Source organism: Octodon degus, unplaced genomic scaffold (genome assembly GCF_000260255.1).
Source record: "Octodon degus isolate 3935 unplaced genomic scaffold, OctDeg1.0 scaffold00310, whole genome shotgun sequence".
NCBI lineage: Eukaryota > Metazoa > Chordata > Mammalia > Rodentia > Octodontidae > Octodon > Octodon degus.
Genome location: NW_004524886.1, coordinates 985,998 through 1,002,908, shown reverse-complemented (window position 1 = coordinate 1,002,908; position 16,911 = coordinate 985,998). Strand labels below are relative to the sequence as shown.

Below are 16,911 nucleotides of genomic sequence, written 5' to 3'. Positions count from 1 at the left end.
GGTCCCTGTGCTTTGCCAAGCTTGTTTCAAGTAGGTGCTTTAGACCACTGAGCCATCTCTCCAGCCCTGAGCTTGTCTTTCTTTATAGCTGAGTAATAGTCCATTGTATAAAAATACTGTATTTTTTTATTGTTTCCTCAGTTGATGGGCATTTGGGTTGTTTCCAAGATTTAGCTATGACAAATTGTGCTGCTATAAACGGGTGCACATAGATTGCTGTGGTACAGTGTTTTCAGTTCTTCTGGGAAAACACTCAGAAGGGGATAGCTGGGTTGAATGGTATCTTTGCATTCAGCTACAGGCAAGCTGCAGACCTTTGCAACACTGCGTGACCATCTGTGCTTCTCTTCCTTGTGTTCGCAGGCCTGAGTGGGCAGACAGCTCACCCTTCACACGAGGGTGTTTCCAACCTCAGCCTTCCTCTGGAGACTTGATCCCAGAGTCCTCTAGGGAAGGAGGCCGACTGCAGGACAGATGGTTTATCAAGTCAAAGATCAAGCAGCTACTGATACTCAGTACAAGTCAGTTAAAAGCAACAATTATACTACCATTAACAACAGAGAAGGGCAAAAATAAACTAAAAGGTTAAAAATAAATATTTAAAAAATAATAATAGTGATAAAAATGGATAGAGCAGGATAATGGAAGAATAAGCCAGATTTATTTTTTTACTTTTTACGTTTCTGTATTTAGGCCAGGGCGCACAGGGTCTCGCTGCATACATTGGACTTGTAGCGATCCCCCTGTTTACAGCCTCCCGAGTGCTGGGATTAGGGAACGTGCCACCTGCCCAGTCTCAGTCGCTGTCTCAGCGTGCCCCAGGGGTGGGGCCGGCACAGCAGGCCAGGAGATCGAACTCCTGGCCCCTGTGTTTGCCTAAACAGGCGCTTTAATCTGCTGAGCTATTTGGTTGGTCCTAGTAAGCCAGATTTAAAAAGGGAAAGTAGGGCTGGTGAGATGGCTCAGTGGTCTAAAGCACCTACTTAGAACAAGCTAAGCTAAGCAAAGCACAGGGACCGCGGTTCAATCCCCAGCACCACATGCCAGCCAGCCCCACCCCCTGGTGGGCTGAGCTGGCCACACACACACACACACACTAAATAAATAAATAAATATTAAAAAAAAAAAATAAAAAGGGAAAGTAAGAGAAGATAAGATAAAAAAGTGAGAGGTAAAATTCTACTGAATAAAAATAAATAAAATTAGATATGAGAAAATACAAATAAGTGAACAAAAAGAAAAGAAAAAGAAAAATGAGTCAAAACAAATCCTCCACAGCAAGGAGCTGGGACTGCGCTTCTATCTGAGCCCATGGTCTCACACGTCCCAGAGACCTCCAAGTGTGCCTCTCATGACCCCCGACCCCAGAGTGGCTCAGTCTGATAACCTGGCCCCACACTGACATCTGCTCTACCCACCCCAGCCGTGTGAGGCTCCACAGAGCTCCCTGGAGACCCCAGTCTGCAGCAGGGCCTGGGGGCTTCTGCACGAGGGCTGCAGCTTTCCCTGCTGTCCCCTGTGCTCCCAGCCAGTCTCCCCACCCGAAATGGGGGTGACCTTGTGGACAGTCTGTCCTTTCTCCATGTTGCCTTTGTTTCTCTACAGTCTTTCCTCTCCTGTCCCGGTTTTGTACTTCCTAGGGCTCTCTGGTATAGCTGTTCCTTTCTGGCTCTTACTTCTTCCCCCAGAGTCACACGAAGAACACTGCTACTGCCTGTGTCACGTGAGCTCTGCCACAGTGGGACCCTTGGCAGTGATGCTGTGTGGCGCTTTGTGTTGCTGGGTTTTGTCATTCTTCCTTGGGTGTGCTCGAGGGCCAGAATGGACACCTTCGTTCTGCTGTTCTCCCAGGGCCTAAGGATCCCTGGGGGGTCAGTTAATGGTTCCTGCCTGTGCCTGGGCTGGCAGCCTTGCCTCCTGCCCACTCCAGCAGCTCATATGACCATGGTAGTCACCCCACCCACCCAACTGTGTGGCTCTGGCTGAGCTGGGGGCTTGGAGCTTGGGCTTGGACCTCTCCAAGGAGGGTCCCTGCCTCCTCCCACCTGCAGGTCTCCTGTAAGGACTCAGTCCTATTAAGTTAGGCCCTCACTGAGGCCTGGGTGCAGGACAGATACCAGCATGGTGATCTCTATCCCAAGGGCCCTAGCTGCACAGGGCACATTCTCAGACTTGCCTGTTGCAGAGGCTGCTGCTCACAGATAAATCATACATGCCCTCTGCTTTCTCCTCTTCAAAAGTGCTTGCCATTTCTCCTCACTCTTTCTCCTGGCTCCTTGGCCCCATGGCTTCTTTCCTCCTTCTTTTCCTCCTCCCACTCTCCCCTCCTTGCTTTTCTCCATTTTTTCTTTCTTCACTTCTTTTTTAAAATATTTATTTATTTATTTAGTGTGTGTGTGTGGCCAGCTCAGCCCACCAGGGGGCGGGGCTGGCTGGCATGTGGTGCTGGGGGATTGAACCGCGGTCTCTGTGTTTTGCTTAGCTTAGCTTGTTCTAAGTAGGTGCCTTAGACCACTGAGCCATCTCACCAGCCCCCCTTTCTTCACTTCTACTCATTACTGTGAGATCTTATTAAAACCAAGAAAGCAACATATGGATTCTTTTTTTTTTTTTTTTTTTTTTGGTGGAACCGGGGATTGAACTCAGGCCTTGTGCTTGTCAGGGAAGCGCTTATTCTACTGAGCCATCTCCCTGGTCAACATATGGATTCTTCAGCCATCTTAAACCAGATGTTTCTTCCTGTCTTTTCCTGGAAACTGCTTAAAAGCACATGTCCTCCTGGGGACATTTATAATGCTTGTAACTTTTCACTGTGGTAAATATGGCTTTGATCAGCCCATGGCCCATCACATTTGTGTACCTCTGTTACTTTTCTAGCATAAATGCTGAGAGACTGGGTCAAAGTTTTGACAGTTACAACATTTGAAGCTCATGTCCAGACTGCTAAGGAAATTTATACCACTTGAAACTCTGTTCTTATATTTACAAGGGCTTTTCACTCTGCAGTCAACTAACAAGTCCCATGTGTTAACTGTTCTACAGTTGCTTTAATATGTTGTTTATGGCATAAGTGAAGGGTGTAACTTGGTTTTCCTTGCTGCACCCTTTGCCTCACTCTCCTTCAAATGGCTTTCAATGGCCACATCCAGCTGAGCGGTCTGCGATGGTTCTCTCATCACGAAGGACACACTCCCTGTGCATCTCTCCCAGGTAGGTCCTGATCTGGCCGCAGCCAGACAGTGCTGTCCCATAGACCAGATCCCGGCTGGGACGCCAAGTACCACACAGGCCTCTTCTCTCAGTGGCCTACAGGGGCCAGCCTTGACCATACAGGACCTGTGATCCCTGGGGTCCTCCCATCTGTCCCTCTGTCCCCCATACACTCAGTCCCCTGTCACATCCTGTGAGCAAATTCAGCCATGGCTGCTGGTACGGCTGGGATCATTTTCCTGGGCTCTGTGTCCTGCTGTTTCAGATGATTTGTGGGTGGTCACTGCCTTCCCTGTAGGGGAAGTGAACCCCCTCCTCCAGGCAGCCTCCCAACCCAGCCTCATGCACACTATGAAGAAACTGAGGCCCAGCAAGGTCGAGACCTGGGTGGGTGTCAGCCGGAAGACACATGACTACCCCACCCCAGCCCCGAGAATTTTTGTTCTTTCCTCTGTCTCTCTCATTTACCCCTTCATTCTCTTCCCTCCCTGCAGAGGGTCCCCTGGGGGTGTGGGTGGGGGGTTATCCCTGGCTGGGAAGGAGGGCACAGAGGGAGTGCAAGAATCCCCAGTGCTCTCAGCCAGCTGCCCTGCTCAGTGGGGGCCCTGTAGAGCAGGGGGGTTATGGGGTGCCTTGGGGTACAGGGTCCTGGCAAGCCCTGATGGGCTCTCTCCAGGCCCTAAGTGGTGAATCTAGCTGTGTGGGCTCCTTCTGTCTGATTGGAGGCTGGTTTTTATTTTATTTATTTATTTATTTTATTTTTAAAATTTTATTTATTTATTTGTGGGGGGGGCAGCTCAGCCCACCTGGGGGCGGGGCTGGCTGGCATGTAGTGCTGGGGGATTGAACCGCGGTCCCTGTGCTTTGCTAAACTTAGTTTGTTCTAAAAGTAGGTGCTTTAGACCACTGAGCCATCTCACCAGCCCCATGGAGGCTGGTTTTTAAAGGGGTGAGTCCCAGAGTTGAGGTCTGAGGAGCCCAGAGCCCCCATATCCCACACCCACATGGCTCAGGATGCAGACCAGGCCTGGGGCAATGTTAGGTAGGGTGTACTAGGGCTACTGGTCACAGGATAGGGCTCCTTGAGGCTAGGTGCCTGGACACAATATGGAAGCATGGGGCTGCTGTCACACTTTCCCCTAGCTAGGTGGGATCCGTGCTGGGCTCAGGTGTCTGGGCACTGACTCTTGCCCATTGCCTCTTCCTATGGGCCTCTTCCTGGGCACCATCCTCATACCCTAGGCATCTATACACCCATGGGTGTGTCCCTTCCCATCATATACCTGGGGCTGGGCCTGCTGCAGAGAGCTGAGCTGAGATGGCACTCAGCCCCTGGGCCCAACAGAGAACAGTGACCTTGTGGGTCTCAGGGAGCCCCTCGAGAATGGCAACCTTAATAAGGCCTGAGGGAGGCTAGGGAAGTGATGAACAGCATAAACCTGGCACCAAGTGGCTCAGTCTTTGGGGTCTGACCTCCCCCATGAGCACACTGAATTCTGGGGATTGCTTGGCCGTGGGACTGGGACCACTCTTCAGACCTGAGCTTGAGTCCTGGTTTCTGGGGACAGGGGCTGTGCCATCTGGCCTTAGTGCCTGAGCAGGGGAGATGGGCCTTCTAGTCTGAAGGATGCCACAGACCCAGTGGAAACAAGGGTTGACTGTCCTGGACCTGTCCCCCTCACACACACGAGAAAGGCTGAGGTGGGGTCCTGTGAACCCTCTAGGGTCCCCTGCTCTCCAGAGGCTGGCTTAATGGGGGCGCTGGTGGAAGTTCCCCCAGCGGCTGCTCAGCTGTCAGCTAGCATGGGGCAGATGCCTGAGGACTGAGTTTCCTCTCTGAGCCCTCCTGGTCCATCCTTTGCCAGTGGCATGGAGAGGGCACACAGCTGTGGTCGCCCCTCCAGGCTAATGTGAACCTGGGCGATGTCTGGGGTGCAGCAGTCAGGTGCCCTTGCTGGTGTCTTGGTGGAGTGGCAGCCTGTGGCACCCTGGGCCCTCATGGGAGACAACAGGTCTGTGCGTCCAAAGGAGGTTGCTGCTGGCAGGCAGATCTCTGGAGGCCACCTGGGGGCATCAGGGGCACATGGCTCTCCAATACCAGCAGGGGCAGCATCAGCATTGCCCTGCACTGCCTGGACAACCACACACACTGGTGCTCAGGGCTAACACATGTGTGACTGGGCCACCCACCTGGGGACCTGCTCCCTATACCTAGGTCCCGACACACACCTGCCCCACGTTCCATGGGCCTGACCCCCACCCACAGGTCTGGGTACTCAGGCCCTCAGTGCAGGATGGACACTACCTCTGCCCTGCTGCGCCTCCTCAGCTGTGCCTTGCACAGGTAGGGGCGGTGGCTGGCCTTCAGGAGTTCTTGCCGGGTCAAGATGGTCACAGCGCAGCCTCCCTTGCAGGCCGGATCCCCAGTGCTGCCCCTCAGGAAGCTGCGGGGTCACAGGGCACCCCTGCCCCAGCTCAGGCTGGAATTTTCTGACCCCCTCCCAGTCCAGAAGCGTGGAGAAGGCACTGAGCTGCGACCATCGTCCCAGAGTCCAGGCACCCCGACGGCGGGAATGGACAGCGGGCGCCACTGCCTCCGCAACTTAAGTACTGGACAGCCGGGTCCCCCAGGATCAGGTAGCCCCGACTCCAGGCCCAAAGCAGGTCCCCACTCCACGTCCTCTTCTCCAAGCTTCCAGGGAAGCAGCCTAGCGCCTCCGCTCCAGCAGGGCAGTCGAAGCCGCCGGCTACTCCCTCGTCCTGGACTTGCGCCCAGGCCGCCCCCGACCGTCCCGGCCAGGCAGCGGCCCGAACCTCGACTCCGCCTTAGCCCCCGACTGACTCCGCCCTAAGGTCGCTCGCACTGGCTTCACGTCCTCTCACCACAGCCGGGTACCGCAGCTGCCGCCACGCGCTTCCAGTGGCTCCTTCCACTCGGCTCCCTAGCCGCGCGCACGCTCCAGCGCGGGCCCCACCGCCGTTGGAGTTTGGGGCCCTCCATGCATGGCCCCGCCCGGAGCCCAGCGCCCCACACCTACCCGCCCCGCCCGACGCAGCGTGACCCCGCCCCTTCCCGGCTCCGCCCCGATCCCCTTCCGGGCCTATGGCCACGCCCTTCTAGGGCCCGCCCCCACGGCAGCGCTCGGGTGCTATAAGAGGGCGGCAGCTGCGACGAGCCCTGCGCGGAGCCGGGAGCGCGATGGTCGGCCGCCGCTGTGCGGCAAGATGCTGGATGGGTTCCTGCCGGCGCGCTGGCTGGCCGCGGCCCTCGGGCTGACGCTGCTGCTCGCCGCGCCGCGCCCTTCGGCCGCCTACTTCGGGTAGGTGCTGCGGGGACCGGGAGCCGGCACGGGACCGGGACCGGGACCGGGACCGGGGCCGGGGTCGGGGCCGGGACCGGGGTCGGGGTCGGGGTCGGGGCCGTGACGGACGGACGGACGGACGGACGGACGGACGGACAGGCGGACAGGCGGGGGGGCCAGGTTCTCGGCGCGCTGCGGGGCGGTTGTGTGCGCGCCGTCGCTGCATCGGGTCCCAGCGGGGCGGCCGCCGTGCCCCGAATCTAGAGTCGCCGCCCTGCCGTAGGCCGCCGGGCTCCTGCCAGGAGGCTAGAGCCTCCCACCGCCCCCTCTGCTCCAGAAGTTATTTTAACAGCAAAAACCACGTACAAAATCCAGATGTTCCTGCGCGGAGCCCCAGGGGCCTCCGAGCGGGAGAGGCTCGCTTTCCGCGCTGCACGCCCCACGCTGCCGTGGCCCGGCCGAGAGCACTCTCGGGACTGGCTGGGGGCGCCCGTCCCTGGGCGTCGCGTCCCTGCGTGGCCTTGAGCGCGTCTCCGCCCGGCCTCCTTCCCTCTCTCCCCGCCTTCCCGGTTGGAGATACCTGAGACCAGCCACCCCTCCGGGCGCAGGGCTCGGGGTGGCACCGCGCAGCGCCCCACTGTCCTCTCGCTTCCCAGCCCGCGGTCTCGCCCGCCCCTGGCGCCCAGCCGCCGCCCTCGCCGGTCACCTGTTCCTCCCTGGCCGGGCGCCGCGCGGAGGCCTGGCCGGCAGAGGGCCCCGTCGGTCCAGAAATCCGGCCCCGGCGGGGCGGGGAGAGGCCGCTGGGCCAAGCAGCCCTGCAGGTGTATCCTGTTCTCAAAGAAAATAAAATATTTTCATGGGAAACTTTCCCTTTGTGTTTTTCTTTCTCCTCCTTTCTTCTGTCTGTTCCTCTCTCTTGGGTTGCCTTCCAGGGTCAACTCAGGGTCTCAGTCCTTGGGGTCCCCATCTGGTCCCTCTCCTGGTAGGTCGGGGAGAGTCTGGGGCTGTGGCCCCTGCCTCCCACGGAGTGGGCAGGAGGCCGAGGATGCCGTCTGCCGCTGGCCCCTGTGAGTCACAGCTGCGCAGCAGCCAGCCAGCCGTGCCTTACTGTCTCTGGCCCCTTGACACACCCAGGCTCTTCAGGGCCTCTCTTCCGCTGATTTCTCTGCTACTCTCCTGGGCCCCAAAATGAAACTGCTGTGGGATACTCTGTGGCTCTCCTGGGGCGGCCTCTGAGCCTGTATCCTGCAGACCTCTGGGGTGTTGTCAAAACTTGTGCTTTGGTTTCCCGGCAGGGTGAACTGTAGATGCTGGCTCTGCAGGTGCAAGGGTGTCTGACTTTTGGCTCCTGGTCAGCCCCTCTGTCTACTTCTTTGGCACCAAAGGACCCCTGGGGGCTGCTTCCCTGGGGACACCTGGATGTGGTGTGGAGAGGCAGAGGTAGTCAGAATTTGGGTGGAGGAAGCCCGCCTGCCTTCTGGAGCCAGCTTCCAGGAGGGTCAGGCTTGGCACCTTGGGCGCCCCTGGAGTTGATTCCAGAGGGGTGGCCAGAGAAGGAATTGGGGGCCCAAGTTGTCTTGGGAGAAAGATGGTCCCACACCCTGAAGGACCAGGCAGAGTTCAGACTGGAGGGGCCCAGGCAGGGCAGCGCCTGTGGGTGCAGGTCATTCTGAGGTGGAGAGGGAGGGAGGAGGAACTGGAATCTGGGGCTCTCCTCTCCCTTCCCCCTCTCTCCACAGCCCTGCCTGGCACGGAGGCTCCCAGGCAGGAACGCGGCTCCAGTTACAGCCCAGGAACCCAGAGAGGAGAGGCTGGCCCCGGGGAGGGTCACGTGGCCCCCGGGAGCCCTCCCTGCCCCCTTGCCGGCTGCAACCCAACCCTGGCCTGCTCAAGCTGCCTTGCCCTTCTTGAGGCCTCTGGACACCCCAGAGCCAGACCCCTTCAGGGTGGCTGCCAGCCAAGGGGCAGGGGCAGCCTCTTTTCTTCCCCTGGCCAGCTCGGCATCCTGCCCACTTAGCAGGTGTCATTGCCATTGGGTTCTCTGGTGGCAAGCGAGGAACAGAGGGGCGTGGGAAGGGGCCAGCCCAAGGTCGAGGGGTGGGGCACAGACCCAGGCCCCTCTTAGGAAGGAGGCTGTAAGGCTGGCCTCAGCCTTTGGCTCCTCTCCCGGGGTCCTTGAGGAGAGACAGCCTAGATGCCTGGGGCTGTCCTTGGTGGGGCCTGGGTACCTTGCAGCCCTTCCTTTGGAATCCCGTGTACTGCCAGCCAGCCCCAGCAGAGGCCAGGGGCTTCCAGCGGGCCTCCAGCTCCGTTTCTTTAAAAGGTCTCAGACGGCACCGTCGTAAACCCTGGGACTGTGCGTTGGTTTTGGCGTGTGCATTCTCGTCGCTCAGGAAACATCTGCAGGCTGCTCCGGGAAGACTGAGGATAGAAGCCGAGGCCTGCTGTGGGGCCTGTGGGCTGCGGCCTATGGAGAAGAGGCCCGTGTCCCCCAGTGCAGCCCTGACGTCAGAGCAGGCAGGGTGCTGGGACCGAAGAAAGGCCAGCTTGGGGCACTTGGGACCACAGGGACAGCTCCAGCCGAGTGGCACTAGGGCCTGCAGAGGTACTGCTCGTAGCTCATGTGCTGGCCAAGTCTCCAGCTCGGTGGTTTGGTGCATTCATGGGGTTGTGCAGCCATCACCACTGTCTCATTCCAGAATATTTTCCTCATCCCAGAAACCTCATAGCCATTAAGCACTAAGTCCCCTCCAGGCCCTGGCAGCCACTAATCTGCTTCCTGTCTCCATGGATTTTCCTCCGGGATGGGTCATGTAAACAGAATTGTACGCTGCATGGCCTTTGTGTCTGGCTTTTCTGGCTCAGCTGCCTATTCTTGAGGTTCGTCGTGGATGCAGTGTGAATCCACATTGTGCTCCTTTTCATGACTGAACAGCTAGCAGTTAAAAACAAAAATCACTTGAGGGCCAGTGAGATAGTTCAGTGGACTAAGTGCCTGCTTAGGCAAGCACAGGGACGAGGGTTCCATCCCCAGCACCACATGCCGTGCCAGCCCCACCCCAGGTGTGAGCTGGCCACCAAATCTGGGTTTGGTGGCACACATCTGTAATCCGAGCTCAGGGGAGACTAAAACAGGAGGATCATTACGAGTCTGAGCTCCATAGTAAGACCCTGTACCAAATACGTTAAAAAAAAATTGGCAGTGGAGGGTGTCTGGGTTGTTCTCACTGTTTAGCTATTTTGAATAATGTTATGAACCCTGGTGAGCACTTCTTTCCTTGCAGACTGAGTTTCCAGTTCGTTGGGGCTCACATCTAGAGTTGGGATTGCTGGTCACCACCTGGATGGACATGTGGCCACTTGAGGGGCTGAGTAGCAGTGCCATTTCTGTTCCTATGAGCAGGGCGCAGGCCCCCCGACTCTCACCAAAGCAGGTCTTCTCCTCATTCTGCTTTCCCCCGTGGGTGTACAGAGGTGAAGGGGTCCCCTTTGGGTACATGTGCTGGATGACTTGTGACACAGAGCCTCTTCCTGTAGGCTCCCTAGCCATGTGCGTGTTTGCTTTGAGACCATCTGCTCAGCTCCTGTGCCTGTCTTTTGGTCCAGTTGTGGTTTTGTTGTTGGGTTATGCCTTCCTTTAATGTTCTGCACCTCTCCCTGGTTGGCTCTTTCATCTTTAGACCCAGAAGTGCCTTCGTTGTGCCTGGACTCCAGTCCTGTGTGCGTGTGGCCATAGGTACCCCCTGTGCGAGGGCCTTGTATTGGGGCTGTTCCTGCTGCTCAGGGCACCACAGAGGAGCTTGTTGCCCAGGGCACAGAGATGCTGTTTCCCGTGCCAGTGCTGGTAGCAGGGCAGGCCCCCAATCTGTCTGTGTATGCACATGCTGGGGTCCAGCTTTGTACTCTCTGATCTGACAGCCACGTGGATGGGTCACTTGTTAGGCCCTGAGGGAGATAAGGCTGGGCAGAGTCCCAGCAGGAGGGTGCTTTGAAGGTAGGACCTGTCACATTGCGTGGTGACCGGCAGAGGCCACCAGAGGTGGCGCAGTTGTGCTGGATAGGCAGGAGCCAGGGAATCAGGGCCAGGGCAGACTGGCAGTCAGGCCTGGGCTACAGCTGACAGTGGGCAGGTGCCATGTGCAGACCCCAGCTTGATGCCTCAATGAGCACATGGGCGAGAGCAAGGAATGGTCCCTGGCCGTGAGACTGCCAGGATGTCGCAGGCCCAGGAGGCCTCTTGGAAGCTGTCCTGCACCAGATACTCATCAGCGGGTGGTAGGTGAGCTCCAGGGGTTCAGAGGAGGGGATATGGACTGGGGCAGGATGGGGTGGCATGGGCAGGCATAGGCAGGTGCTGGAGCAGAGGGAGGATGATCCTGGCCCTTATACAGCCCCACTGCGCCTGCAGCTCTGCCCTGGGCCCCAGTGCAGGCCAGGCCCAGACCCCTGGGGAAGGGTCCTCAGGCTGTCCAAGCCCCAGAGGAGAGAGACAGGAGTGCTGGTGCCATGTGGTGGGATTTGAGGTGAAGGAGAAGCAGGCCCCACCTGGCCCCACTCAGCTGTGTGAGCAGATGTCCTGCCCACAGCCGGCGGCTGTCTGGACAGGAGACAGCTGGCCTAATCTTGCTCCTGTCCCCACCACACACTTTACACTTTGCTTCCTGCTGTGTGGTTCGGGTGCCTGCCTGGAAGGACCCCATGGGTGCCAGCCAGTTCCTGGGTGGCCTGAGGCAGGCCCCCTCTTGCCTGCTGCCTGTTCCCCACTTCCTGTGTTTGGTCTTTGTGGGTTCCTCTCTTGAGAAAGGATGACTTAGACCAGGGGAGAGGGGTAAGGAGCTCCTGAGGTGAGCTCAGGCAGCCAGGCCTCCTGGTTCCACCTGTCCCTGTGGCCCTTGGCATGGCCTCGTCACGAGCTGTGCTGGGTGGAGGGGGCCTGCCCATGCCTATGGGCTTCAGAGGCCTGGGAAGAGGCACCTTTGCAAGGGAAAGACAACACTGGGCTGAGGCGCAGGCTGCGGGCAGTCCAGGTGTTCTGGCTGGAACTATGCAGGGCAGAGGTAGATGCAGGTGCCCTGCTACCTGTGTGACCCTCACCTCCCCAGGGCCCCTGTCCCACAGGGTCTCCCCGGGCAGCCCAGGCAGGTGGCTTTGCCCCTGGCAGCTTCCTGGGCAGGAGCAGGAGGACTCCTGGTCTACCCTGAACTGCTCACCCAGAGCTCCCATCATCAGCCCGAGGCTGTGCAGCTCCTGCCACCTTGTGGGTCCAGGGGCTTTCATCTCTATTCAGGGATGTGTCCTGCCATGGCCTTGACTTCAGTGACCACACCTGCTGGATGTGGTGCAGGAGGCCTGTCCTCCTCTGAGCTCACAGCCCTTGCTGCCTCCCATGTGGGCCAGGTGCTGAAAGCCTGGGGCTGCCGAGGCACCCTCTGTGCAGTGAGCTGCAGGGGAGTCATGAGGCATGTCTCTGGACTGGGTTGGCCTGGTGGCAGGTTCTGGTCAGCCTCACTGAGCCTGCAGTCTAGGTGGTGTGGGGTGTCCCCACTATGTGACCCATGGGTCTAGCACCCCCCCCCCCGCTGGTCCCTGTTGGCTCTGCATCGCTGCCCGCCAGAGGAAACCCAGCTGCTAGCTGGCAGCCTGGCACAGTGGGCCTGGTCACAGCTGGCAATGGAAAAGGCCAACCGTGACCTGCATTTGTTTTTCTCTGTGATACCTGAGGTCATAGCAGCCAGGGAAGTGGGCTGGAGGTCTGGCCAGTGGTGAGGCTCCAGAGGCCTGAGGGTGTCAGGCTCAAATGTGTCAGATGGAAGTGCCTGGAAGCGGGCCAAGCAACATCACTGCGCAGGCTGGGTCTCAGAGGAAGGGGGCCTGGGAGAAAGACGGCGCGAGGTGGCGCTGGCCTGCAGAGCTGTAGAGTGTCTGCCAGACCATGGCTGCAGCCATCAGGCACATGGTGGCTTCTCCCCAGGGCCTGGAAGTGCATCCCTGGGGTGCTGAGAGGGGCCCGCCCCTGTGCTTATGTCCTGACAGTGGAAGGGGCTTGTGGCTCTGGGCATACTGCCTGCCTGCCACCCAGGAATGACCCTGTGCTTCTCAAACAAGATTGTGATGTGTGTGTAGCTAGCTGGTGGATGGCGGCCTCTACCTCAAGCAGGCACAGCCTGGCACCCACCGCCTGAGCCCCAGCAGCCATCAGGACCTAGGGAGGTGCCCCTGTGTCCTGCCATGTCCCACCTCCTGAGCCAGGGTAGAACTGTGCTGGGGCCATGCCACAAGGGGCTGCCTACCAGAGCCACTCTGTGTCTCCTGCCACCCCTGCTCCCTGCTCCCGCACAGCTGTGCCTCCATGTGGGGAGGGTGGGGGCTGGTAGGTGGCGCGCTGGGGTGCTGATGAGCCATCCAAGACCCTGCATGGGGTCCTCACGCTGGTGGGGTTCAGGCCAGGTGGAAGGTCAGCCTGGTCCTCTGCCCTGAGTGTGTGATGCTGGCCACACTTGGCCCCTGACAGTAGTGTTATGCCTATTGTGGTGCTCATGGGCCCCACTAGGCCAGGCACTCACATGACTGAAAACAGGGACATGTCTGCAAGGGCAGACACTGGTTTGCAGTCCTACAGCCAGGGGCTGGGAGTCCTAGTTGGACACCAGCGCTCGACATGTGGGTACACATGGATGTGTGTAGGTGTCTGTGGATGAGTACCTCAGATGGGTTCGTGAGCATACACACGTGTGTATGTGTGTCATGTGGACCTGTATGAGCCTGTGAGGGTGTGGGTTTGTAGGGATGTCTGCCCAGGCGCATGTGTGTGCGTGCATGCATGTGCAGTATGGGTAGCTGAATACATGTACATATAGGCACACATGTACACATGGGTATCTCTGGGTGTGTGGGGTGTTCCAGCTGGGACCCAGGGCCTCAGGCAGGGCGCGGCTCCCTTGTCCCTTCTGGTGGCTGAGTGGCCCGGGCCTGGAAGCCTGCCTGTTCTGGGTGATCTGCATTGGCTGCCAGGAGGGTTCCACCTGTGTTGCACCTCAGCCCCCCACCCACCCCAGGGTTGTGTGCCCTAGAGCAATAGGGACCCCGGGTGGGATGGAGGCTGGCTGCTGAGGCCACACTAGCCCTGCCCCCCCCCTCCTATGGACAAAGACTTCTTCGGGGGCACAAGGGACGGGCCAGGTCCTCCCATGTGCCGGGCAAGGGCCTTCCCACAGAGCCACGCCCGAGCCCTTTTTCCGTACAAGGACACAGTCACTCTGCTGGCTTTTACCCCCTTTCGGCTGGCCTCCCTTGAGAGCCTCTTCGTTGTTGTACCTGCAAGGCCCTTTTTTCCTCCTGAGGTTCTGGAAGAACTTGTTTCATGGGGACACTGCCATGCTGCGTTTTCGTCTGCTTCAGATTATTTCTGCAGCAGTTTTGCAGATGCTGTGGCCAGCACGTGGTCAGGGATAATAACCAGGCTTGAGTGGAAATGTGGCCTCAGGGACCCAACCGCAGGGACGCACAGGAGACAGCACCATATGTGTGGAAAGCAGCTCTTCTTGCTGTGCTTCGAGCAGCCTGGCAATGACAGCCCTAAGAAAAACATTGAAAGAGAAAAGAAGACAACACACAGATCAGCTTGGAATATCTGCAAAGAATGAGAAACCACAGAAACTGACCCAGCAAGTTTGGAGAGCCTGAACAGACTTGGGGAGAAGCCACAGCAATAGCTGGCTGAATAGCAAGTTAGAAGCTGCTGAAGGGAATTTGCAGATTGGGAGCTGGGTGCAGGGGCATGTGGACTCAGGCGCACCTTGGGGACAGTGACATAGGGAGGTCCCTAACAGGCTGAGCCAGGAAGGGCAAGCGTCTTCTGAAGCAATAAGGTCAGGAAGAGTCCAGGAGCCAGTGCCTTCCCAGTGGAGAATACGAGTAAGATACTGGAGACGGAATGAAAGGAGCAAGGGAGGACACTGTGCAGTGCTGTCAGTGGGAGTCCCGGGCTGACGCTGATGTCCCGGGGCTGGTGGCCCTGCCTGCCAGGGCACTGCCTGAGACGCTACGTCTGCTTTGGCTCTGGGTGGGGCCAGCATGCACATAGCACATACCCCAGAGAGGTTCCCCTAGGTCTGGTGCAGGTGACAGCTCCTCCTGCAGCATGGGAAGCCCAGGGCAAGGCAGGCGCTGCTACCTGCAGAGGGATAGAGAGGATGTGGGGAGGTAGCGCCAGTGACCAGACACCCAGGGGAGATGCCTCAAGGGAGAAAGACAGAGGTCAGCTGTGGTCAGTGGGATGAAGGAGGTGAGATGCAGAGTAGGAAAGTGCCTCACACAGCGGGCTGAGCTGGGTGGCATCAGGTGGCAGTCACCAGGACAGAGGGTAGGTACTGAGGAGTACTTGGCGGTGACTCAGGCTCATAGTGGGCTTCACGCTTGGCATCAGGCTCTGTGTGGTGACGGCAGCAGGGACCAGGCTCTGCGGGCATGCACTGCAGCGCACTGCTGTCAGAGCCAAGGAGCAGGAGCACCTGCGTGTCCATCAGCAGAGCATGTGGCACTGTGCTCAAGGGAGCACTACGCAGCCTTCCAAAGGAAAGATGTGGGGCTGGTGGGATGGCTGAGTGGTCTAAAGCACCTACTTAGAGCAAGCTTAGCAAAGCACAGGGACCGCGCGGTTCAATCCCCCAGCACCACATGCCAGCCAGCCCCGCCCCCTGGTGGGCTGAGCTGGCCACACACACACACACACACAAATAAAAAATAAAATTTAAAAAAAAAAAAAGACCCACACGTGGGGACATCCTCATACCTGGACCCCAGGACCCACAGGGAGCATGGGCGGGAGGCCTGGTGGGCAGCACAGGAAGCAGGGGCAGCCCCGGTGTTGGGAACAGTACCAGGTCGCCAGGGCTTTGACATGTCCTGCCCAGTACGTGGGACTTTCGAAAGAGCCTGTCGACATGGAGCAGGGTGGGCTGGGGCTTGCTTTTCTTCTCTTTCCCCAAGATTTCTGTTTTTAAAAAGTATCCTATTATTGCCTTTGATTTTGGAGGACACTGAGTTTCGACATGGTGTTTCCACGCATGCGCATTTTCATCACACCCTCCTGCTGTCCTCCCTCACACCTCCCCTGCCACTGCCCCTTGCTTTTGCCTAGTAGCCTTCCTCGCACTTCTGTGCTCTCTTCCTGAGATTCTGCGCGTCAGAGAACATGAGATACTTGCTTTGCTCAGTCAGGCTTACTTCCCTTGATGTGAGGCTCTCCTGTTCTTTCACCTCCCTGCAGGGGACCCAGTGTAGTTCCTCTACACAGCTGGTGCTCGTGGTGTGCAGGCAGCATGGCCCACATTCCATTCCGGGTCATGGCTGCCACGAAGGCCCTGCATGAGCAGGGTCTGCAGCTGCCCGTTGTGTTGACTCCAGTGTCCTGTGTGTAGCTGAGGCTGCCATAGCCAGCGCACATGATAGCTCCCTCTCTCTCTTAATGTATTCAGTGCAGGGTCTACAGGGTCTCACTACACAGATCAGACTCGCGATCCTCCTGTTTTCAGCCTCCCAAGTGCTGGGATTATAGGTGCACACCACCATGCCCAGTCTCAGTTGGTGTCTCAGTGTGCCTGGGGGACGGGCTGGCACAGCAAGCTGGGGGCTGGAGCCTCAGTCCCTGAGCCTGCCTTAAGCAGGCACTTTAATCCTCTGAACTATTTGGCTGGCCCTTGGTTTTGTTTTTTGAGGATCTGCCATCTGATTTTCACAGCAGCTGTACTAATCTGCATTCCTACCTGCAGGTAGAAGGGTCCCACCCCCCATGTCCTCACCAGTGTTAATGATCTCTGCTTTTTCTTGTTCGTTTTGTATTTGTGTAACAGCTACTCTGACTGGCGTGAGGTGGTGTCTCAGTTTTTTGTTTGTTCATTTGTTTGCTTGTTTTGTGTACTGGGGATCAAACTCTGGACCTTATGCTTTCCAGGCAGGTGCTTATGCCACTGAGCTATCTCCCTGGCCTTTCTCAGTGGTTTGACCTGTGCTTCCTTAATGACTAAATGTATTGGACATTTTTCACATACTTGTTGGCCATTTACACTTGTTCTTTTATTCATTTTTTTATACTTAGTCTTTTGAGAAGTGTCTGTTCAGTTCCCTTGCTCACTTATTGGTTGAGCTGTTTGATTTTTGGCATTAGGTTTCTTGGTTGTTTAATATATTCTAAAAGTTAATTCTGTACTAGAAAAGTAACTGGAAGCCTTTCCTCTGTTCTGTGCAGTCTCTCATCTTGGTCAGACTCAGAAGTGGGATGCTGGGTCACCCAAAGGTTCGGGCTGACTTTTGGAAGTCCTCCTTGCTGGCTGTGGATCTCCACAGGCAGCGCTGCGCCCCTCTCGCAGCCTCCACACTGCTTCTCTGCACCTCCGTTGCT

The 16,911-nt window shown here is 57.6% G+C and overlaps 1 protein-coding gene and 1 pseudogene across 1 annotated transcript in view; one reads left to right on the top strand and one right to left on the bottom strand.

Moving 5' to 3' along the window:
- The window catches only part of LOC101564590, an 11,022-nt pseudogene extending 8,772 nt beyond the window's left edge, over positions 1-2,250 (bottom strand).
- Positions 1-16,911, top strand: part of Wnt9a (Wnt family member 9A) — a 26,765-nt gene that overhangs the window by 870 nt on the left and 8,984 nt on the right. The window contains exons 2-3 of the mRNA XM_004647504.2: positions 3,043-3,210; positions 5,716-6,530. Of these exons, the coding sequence (XP_004647561.2) occupies positions 6,214-6,530 (317 nt within the window). The 5' untranslated portion in view covers positions 3,043-3,210; positions 5,716-6,213. The remainder of the gene's footprint in view (positions 1-3,042; positions 3,211-5,715; positions 6,531-16,911) is intronic.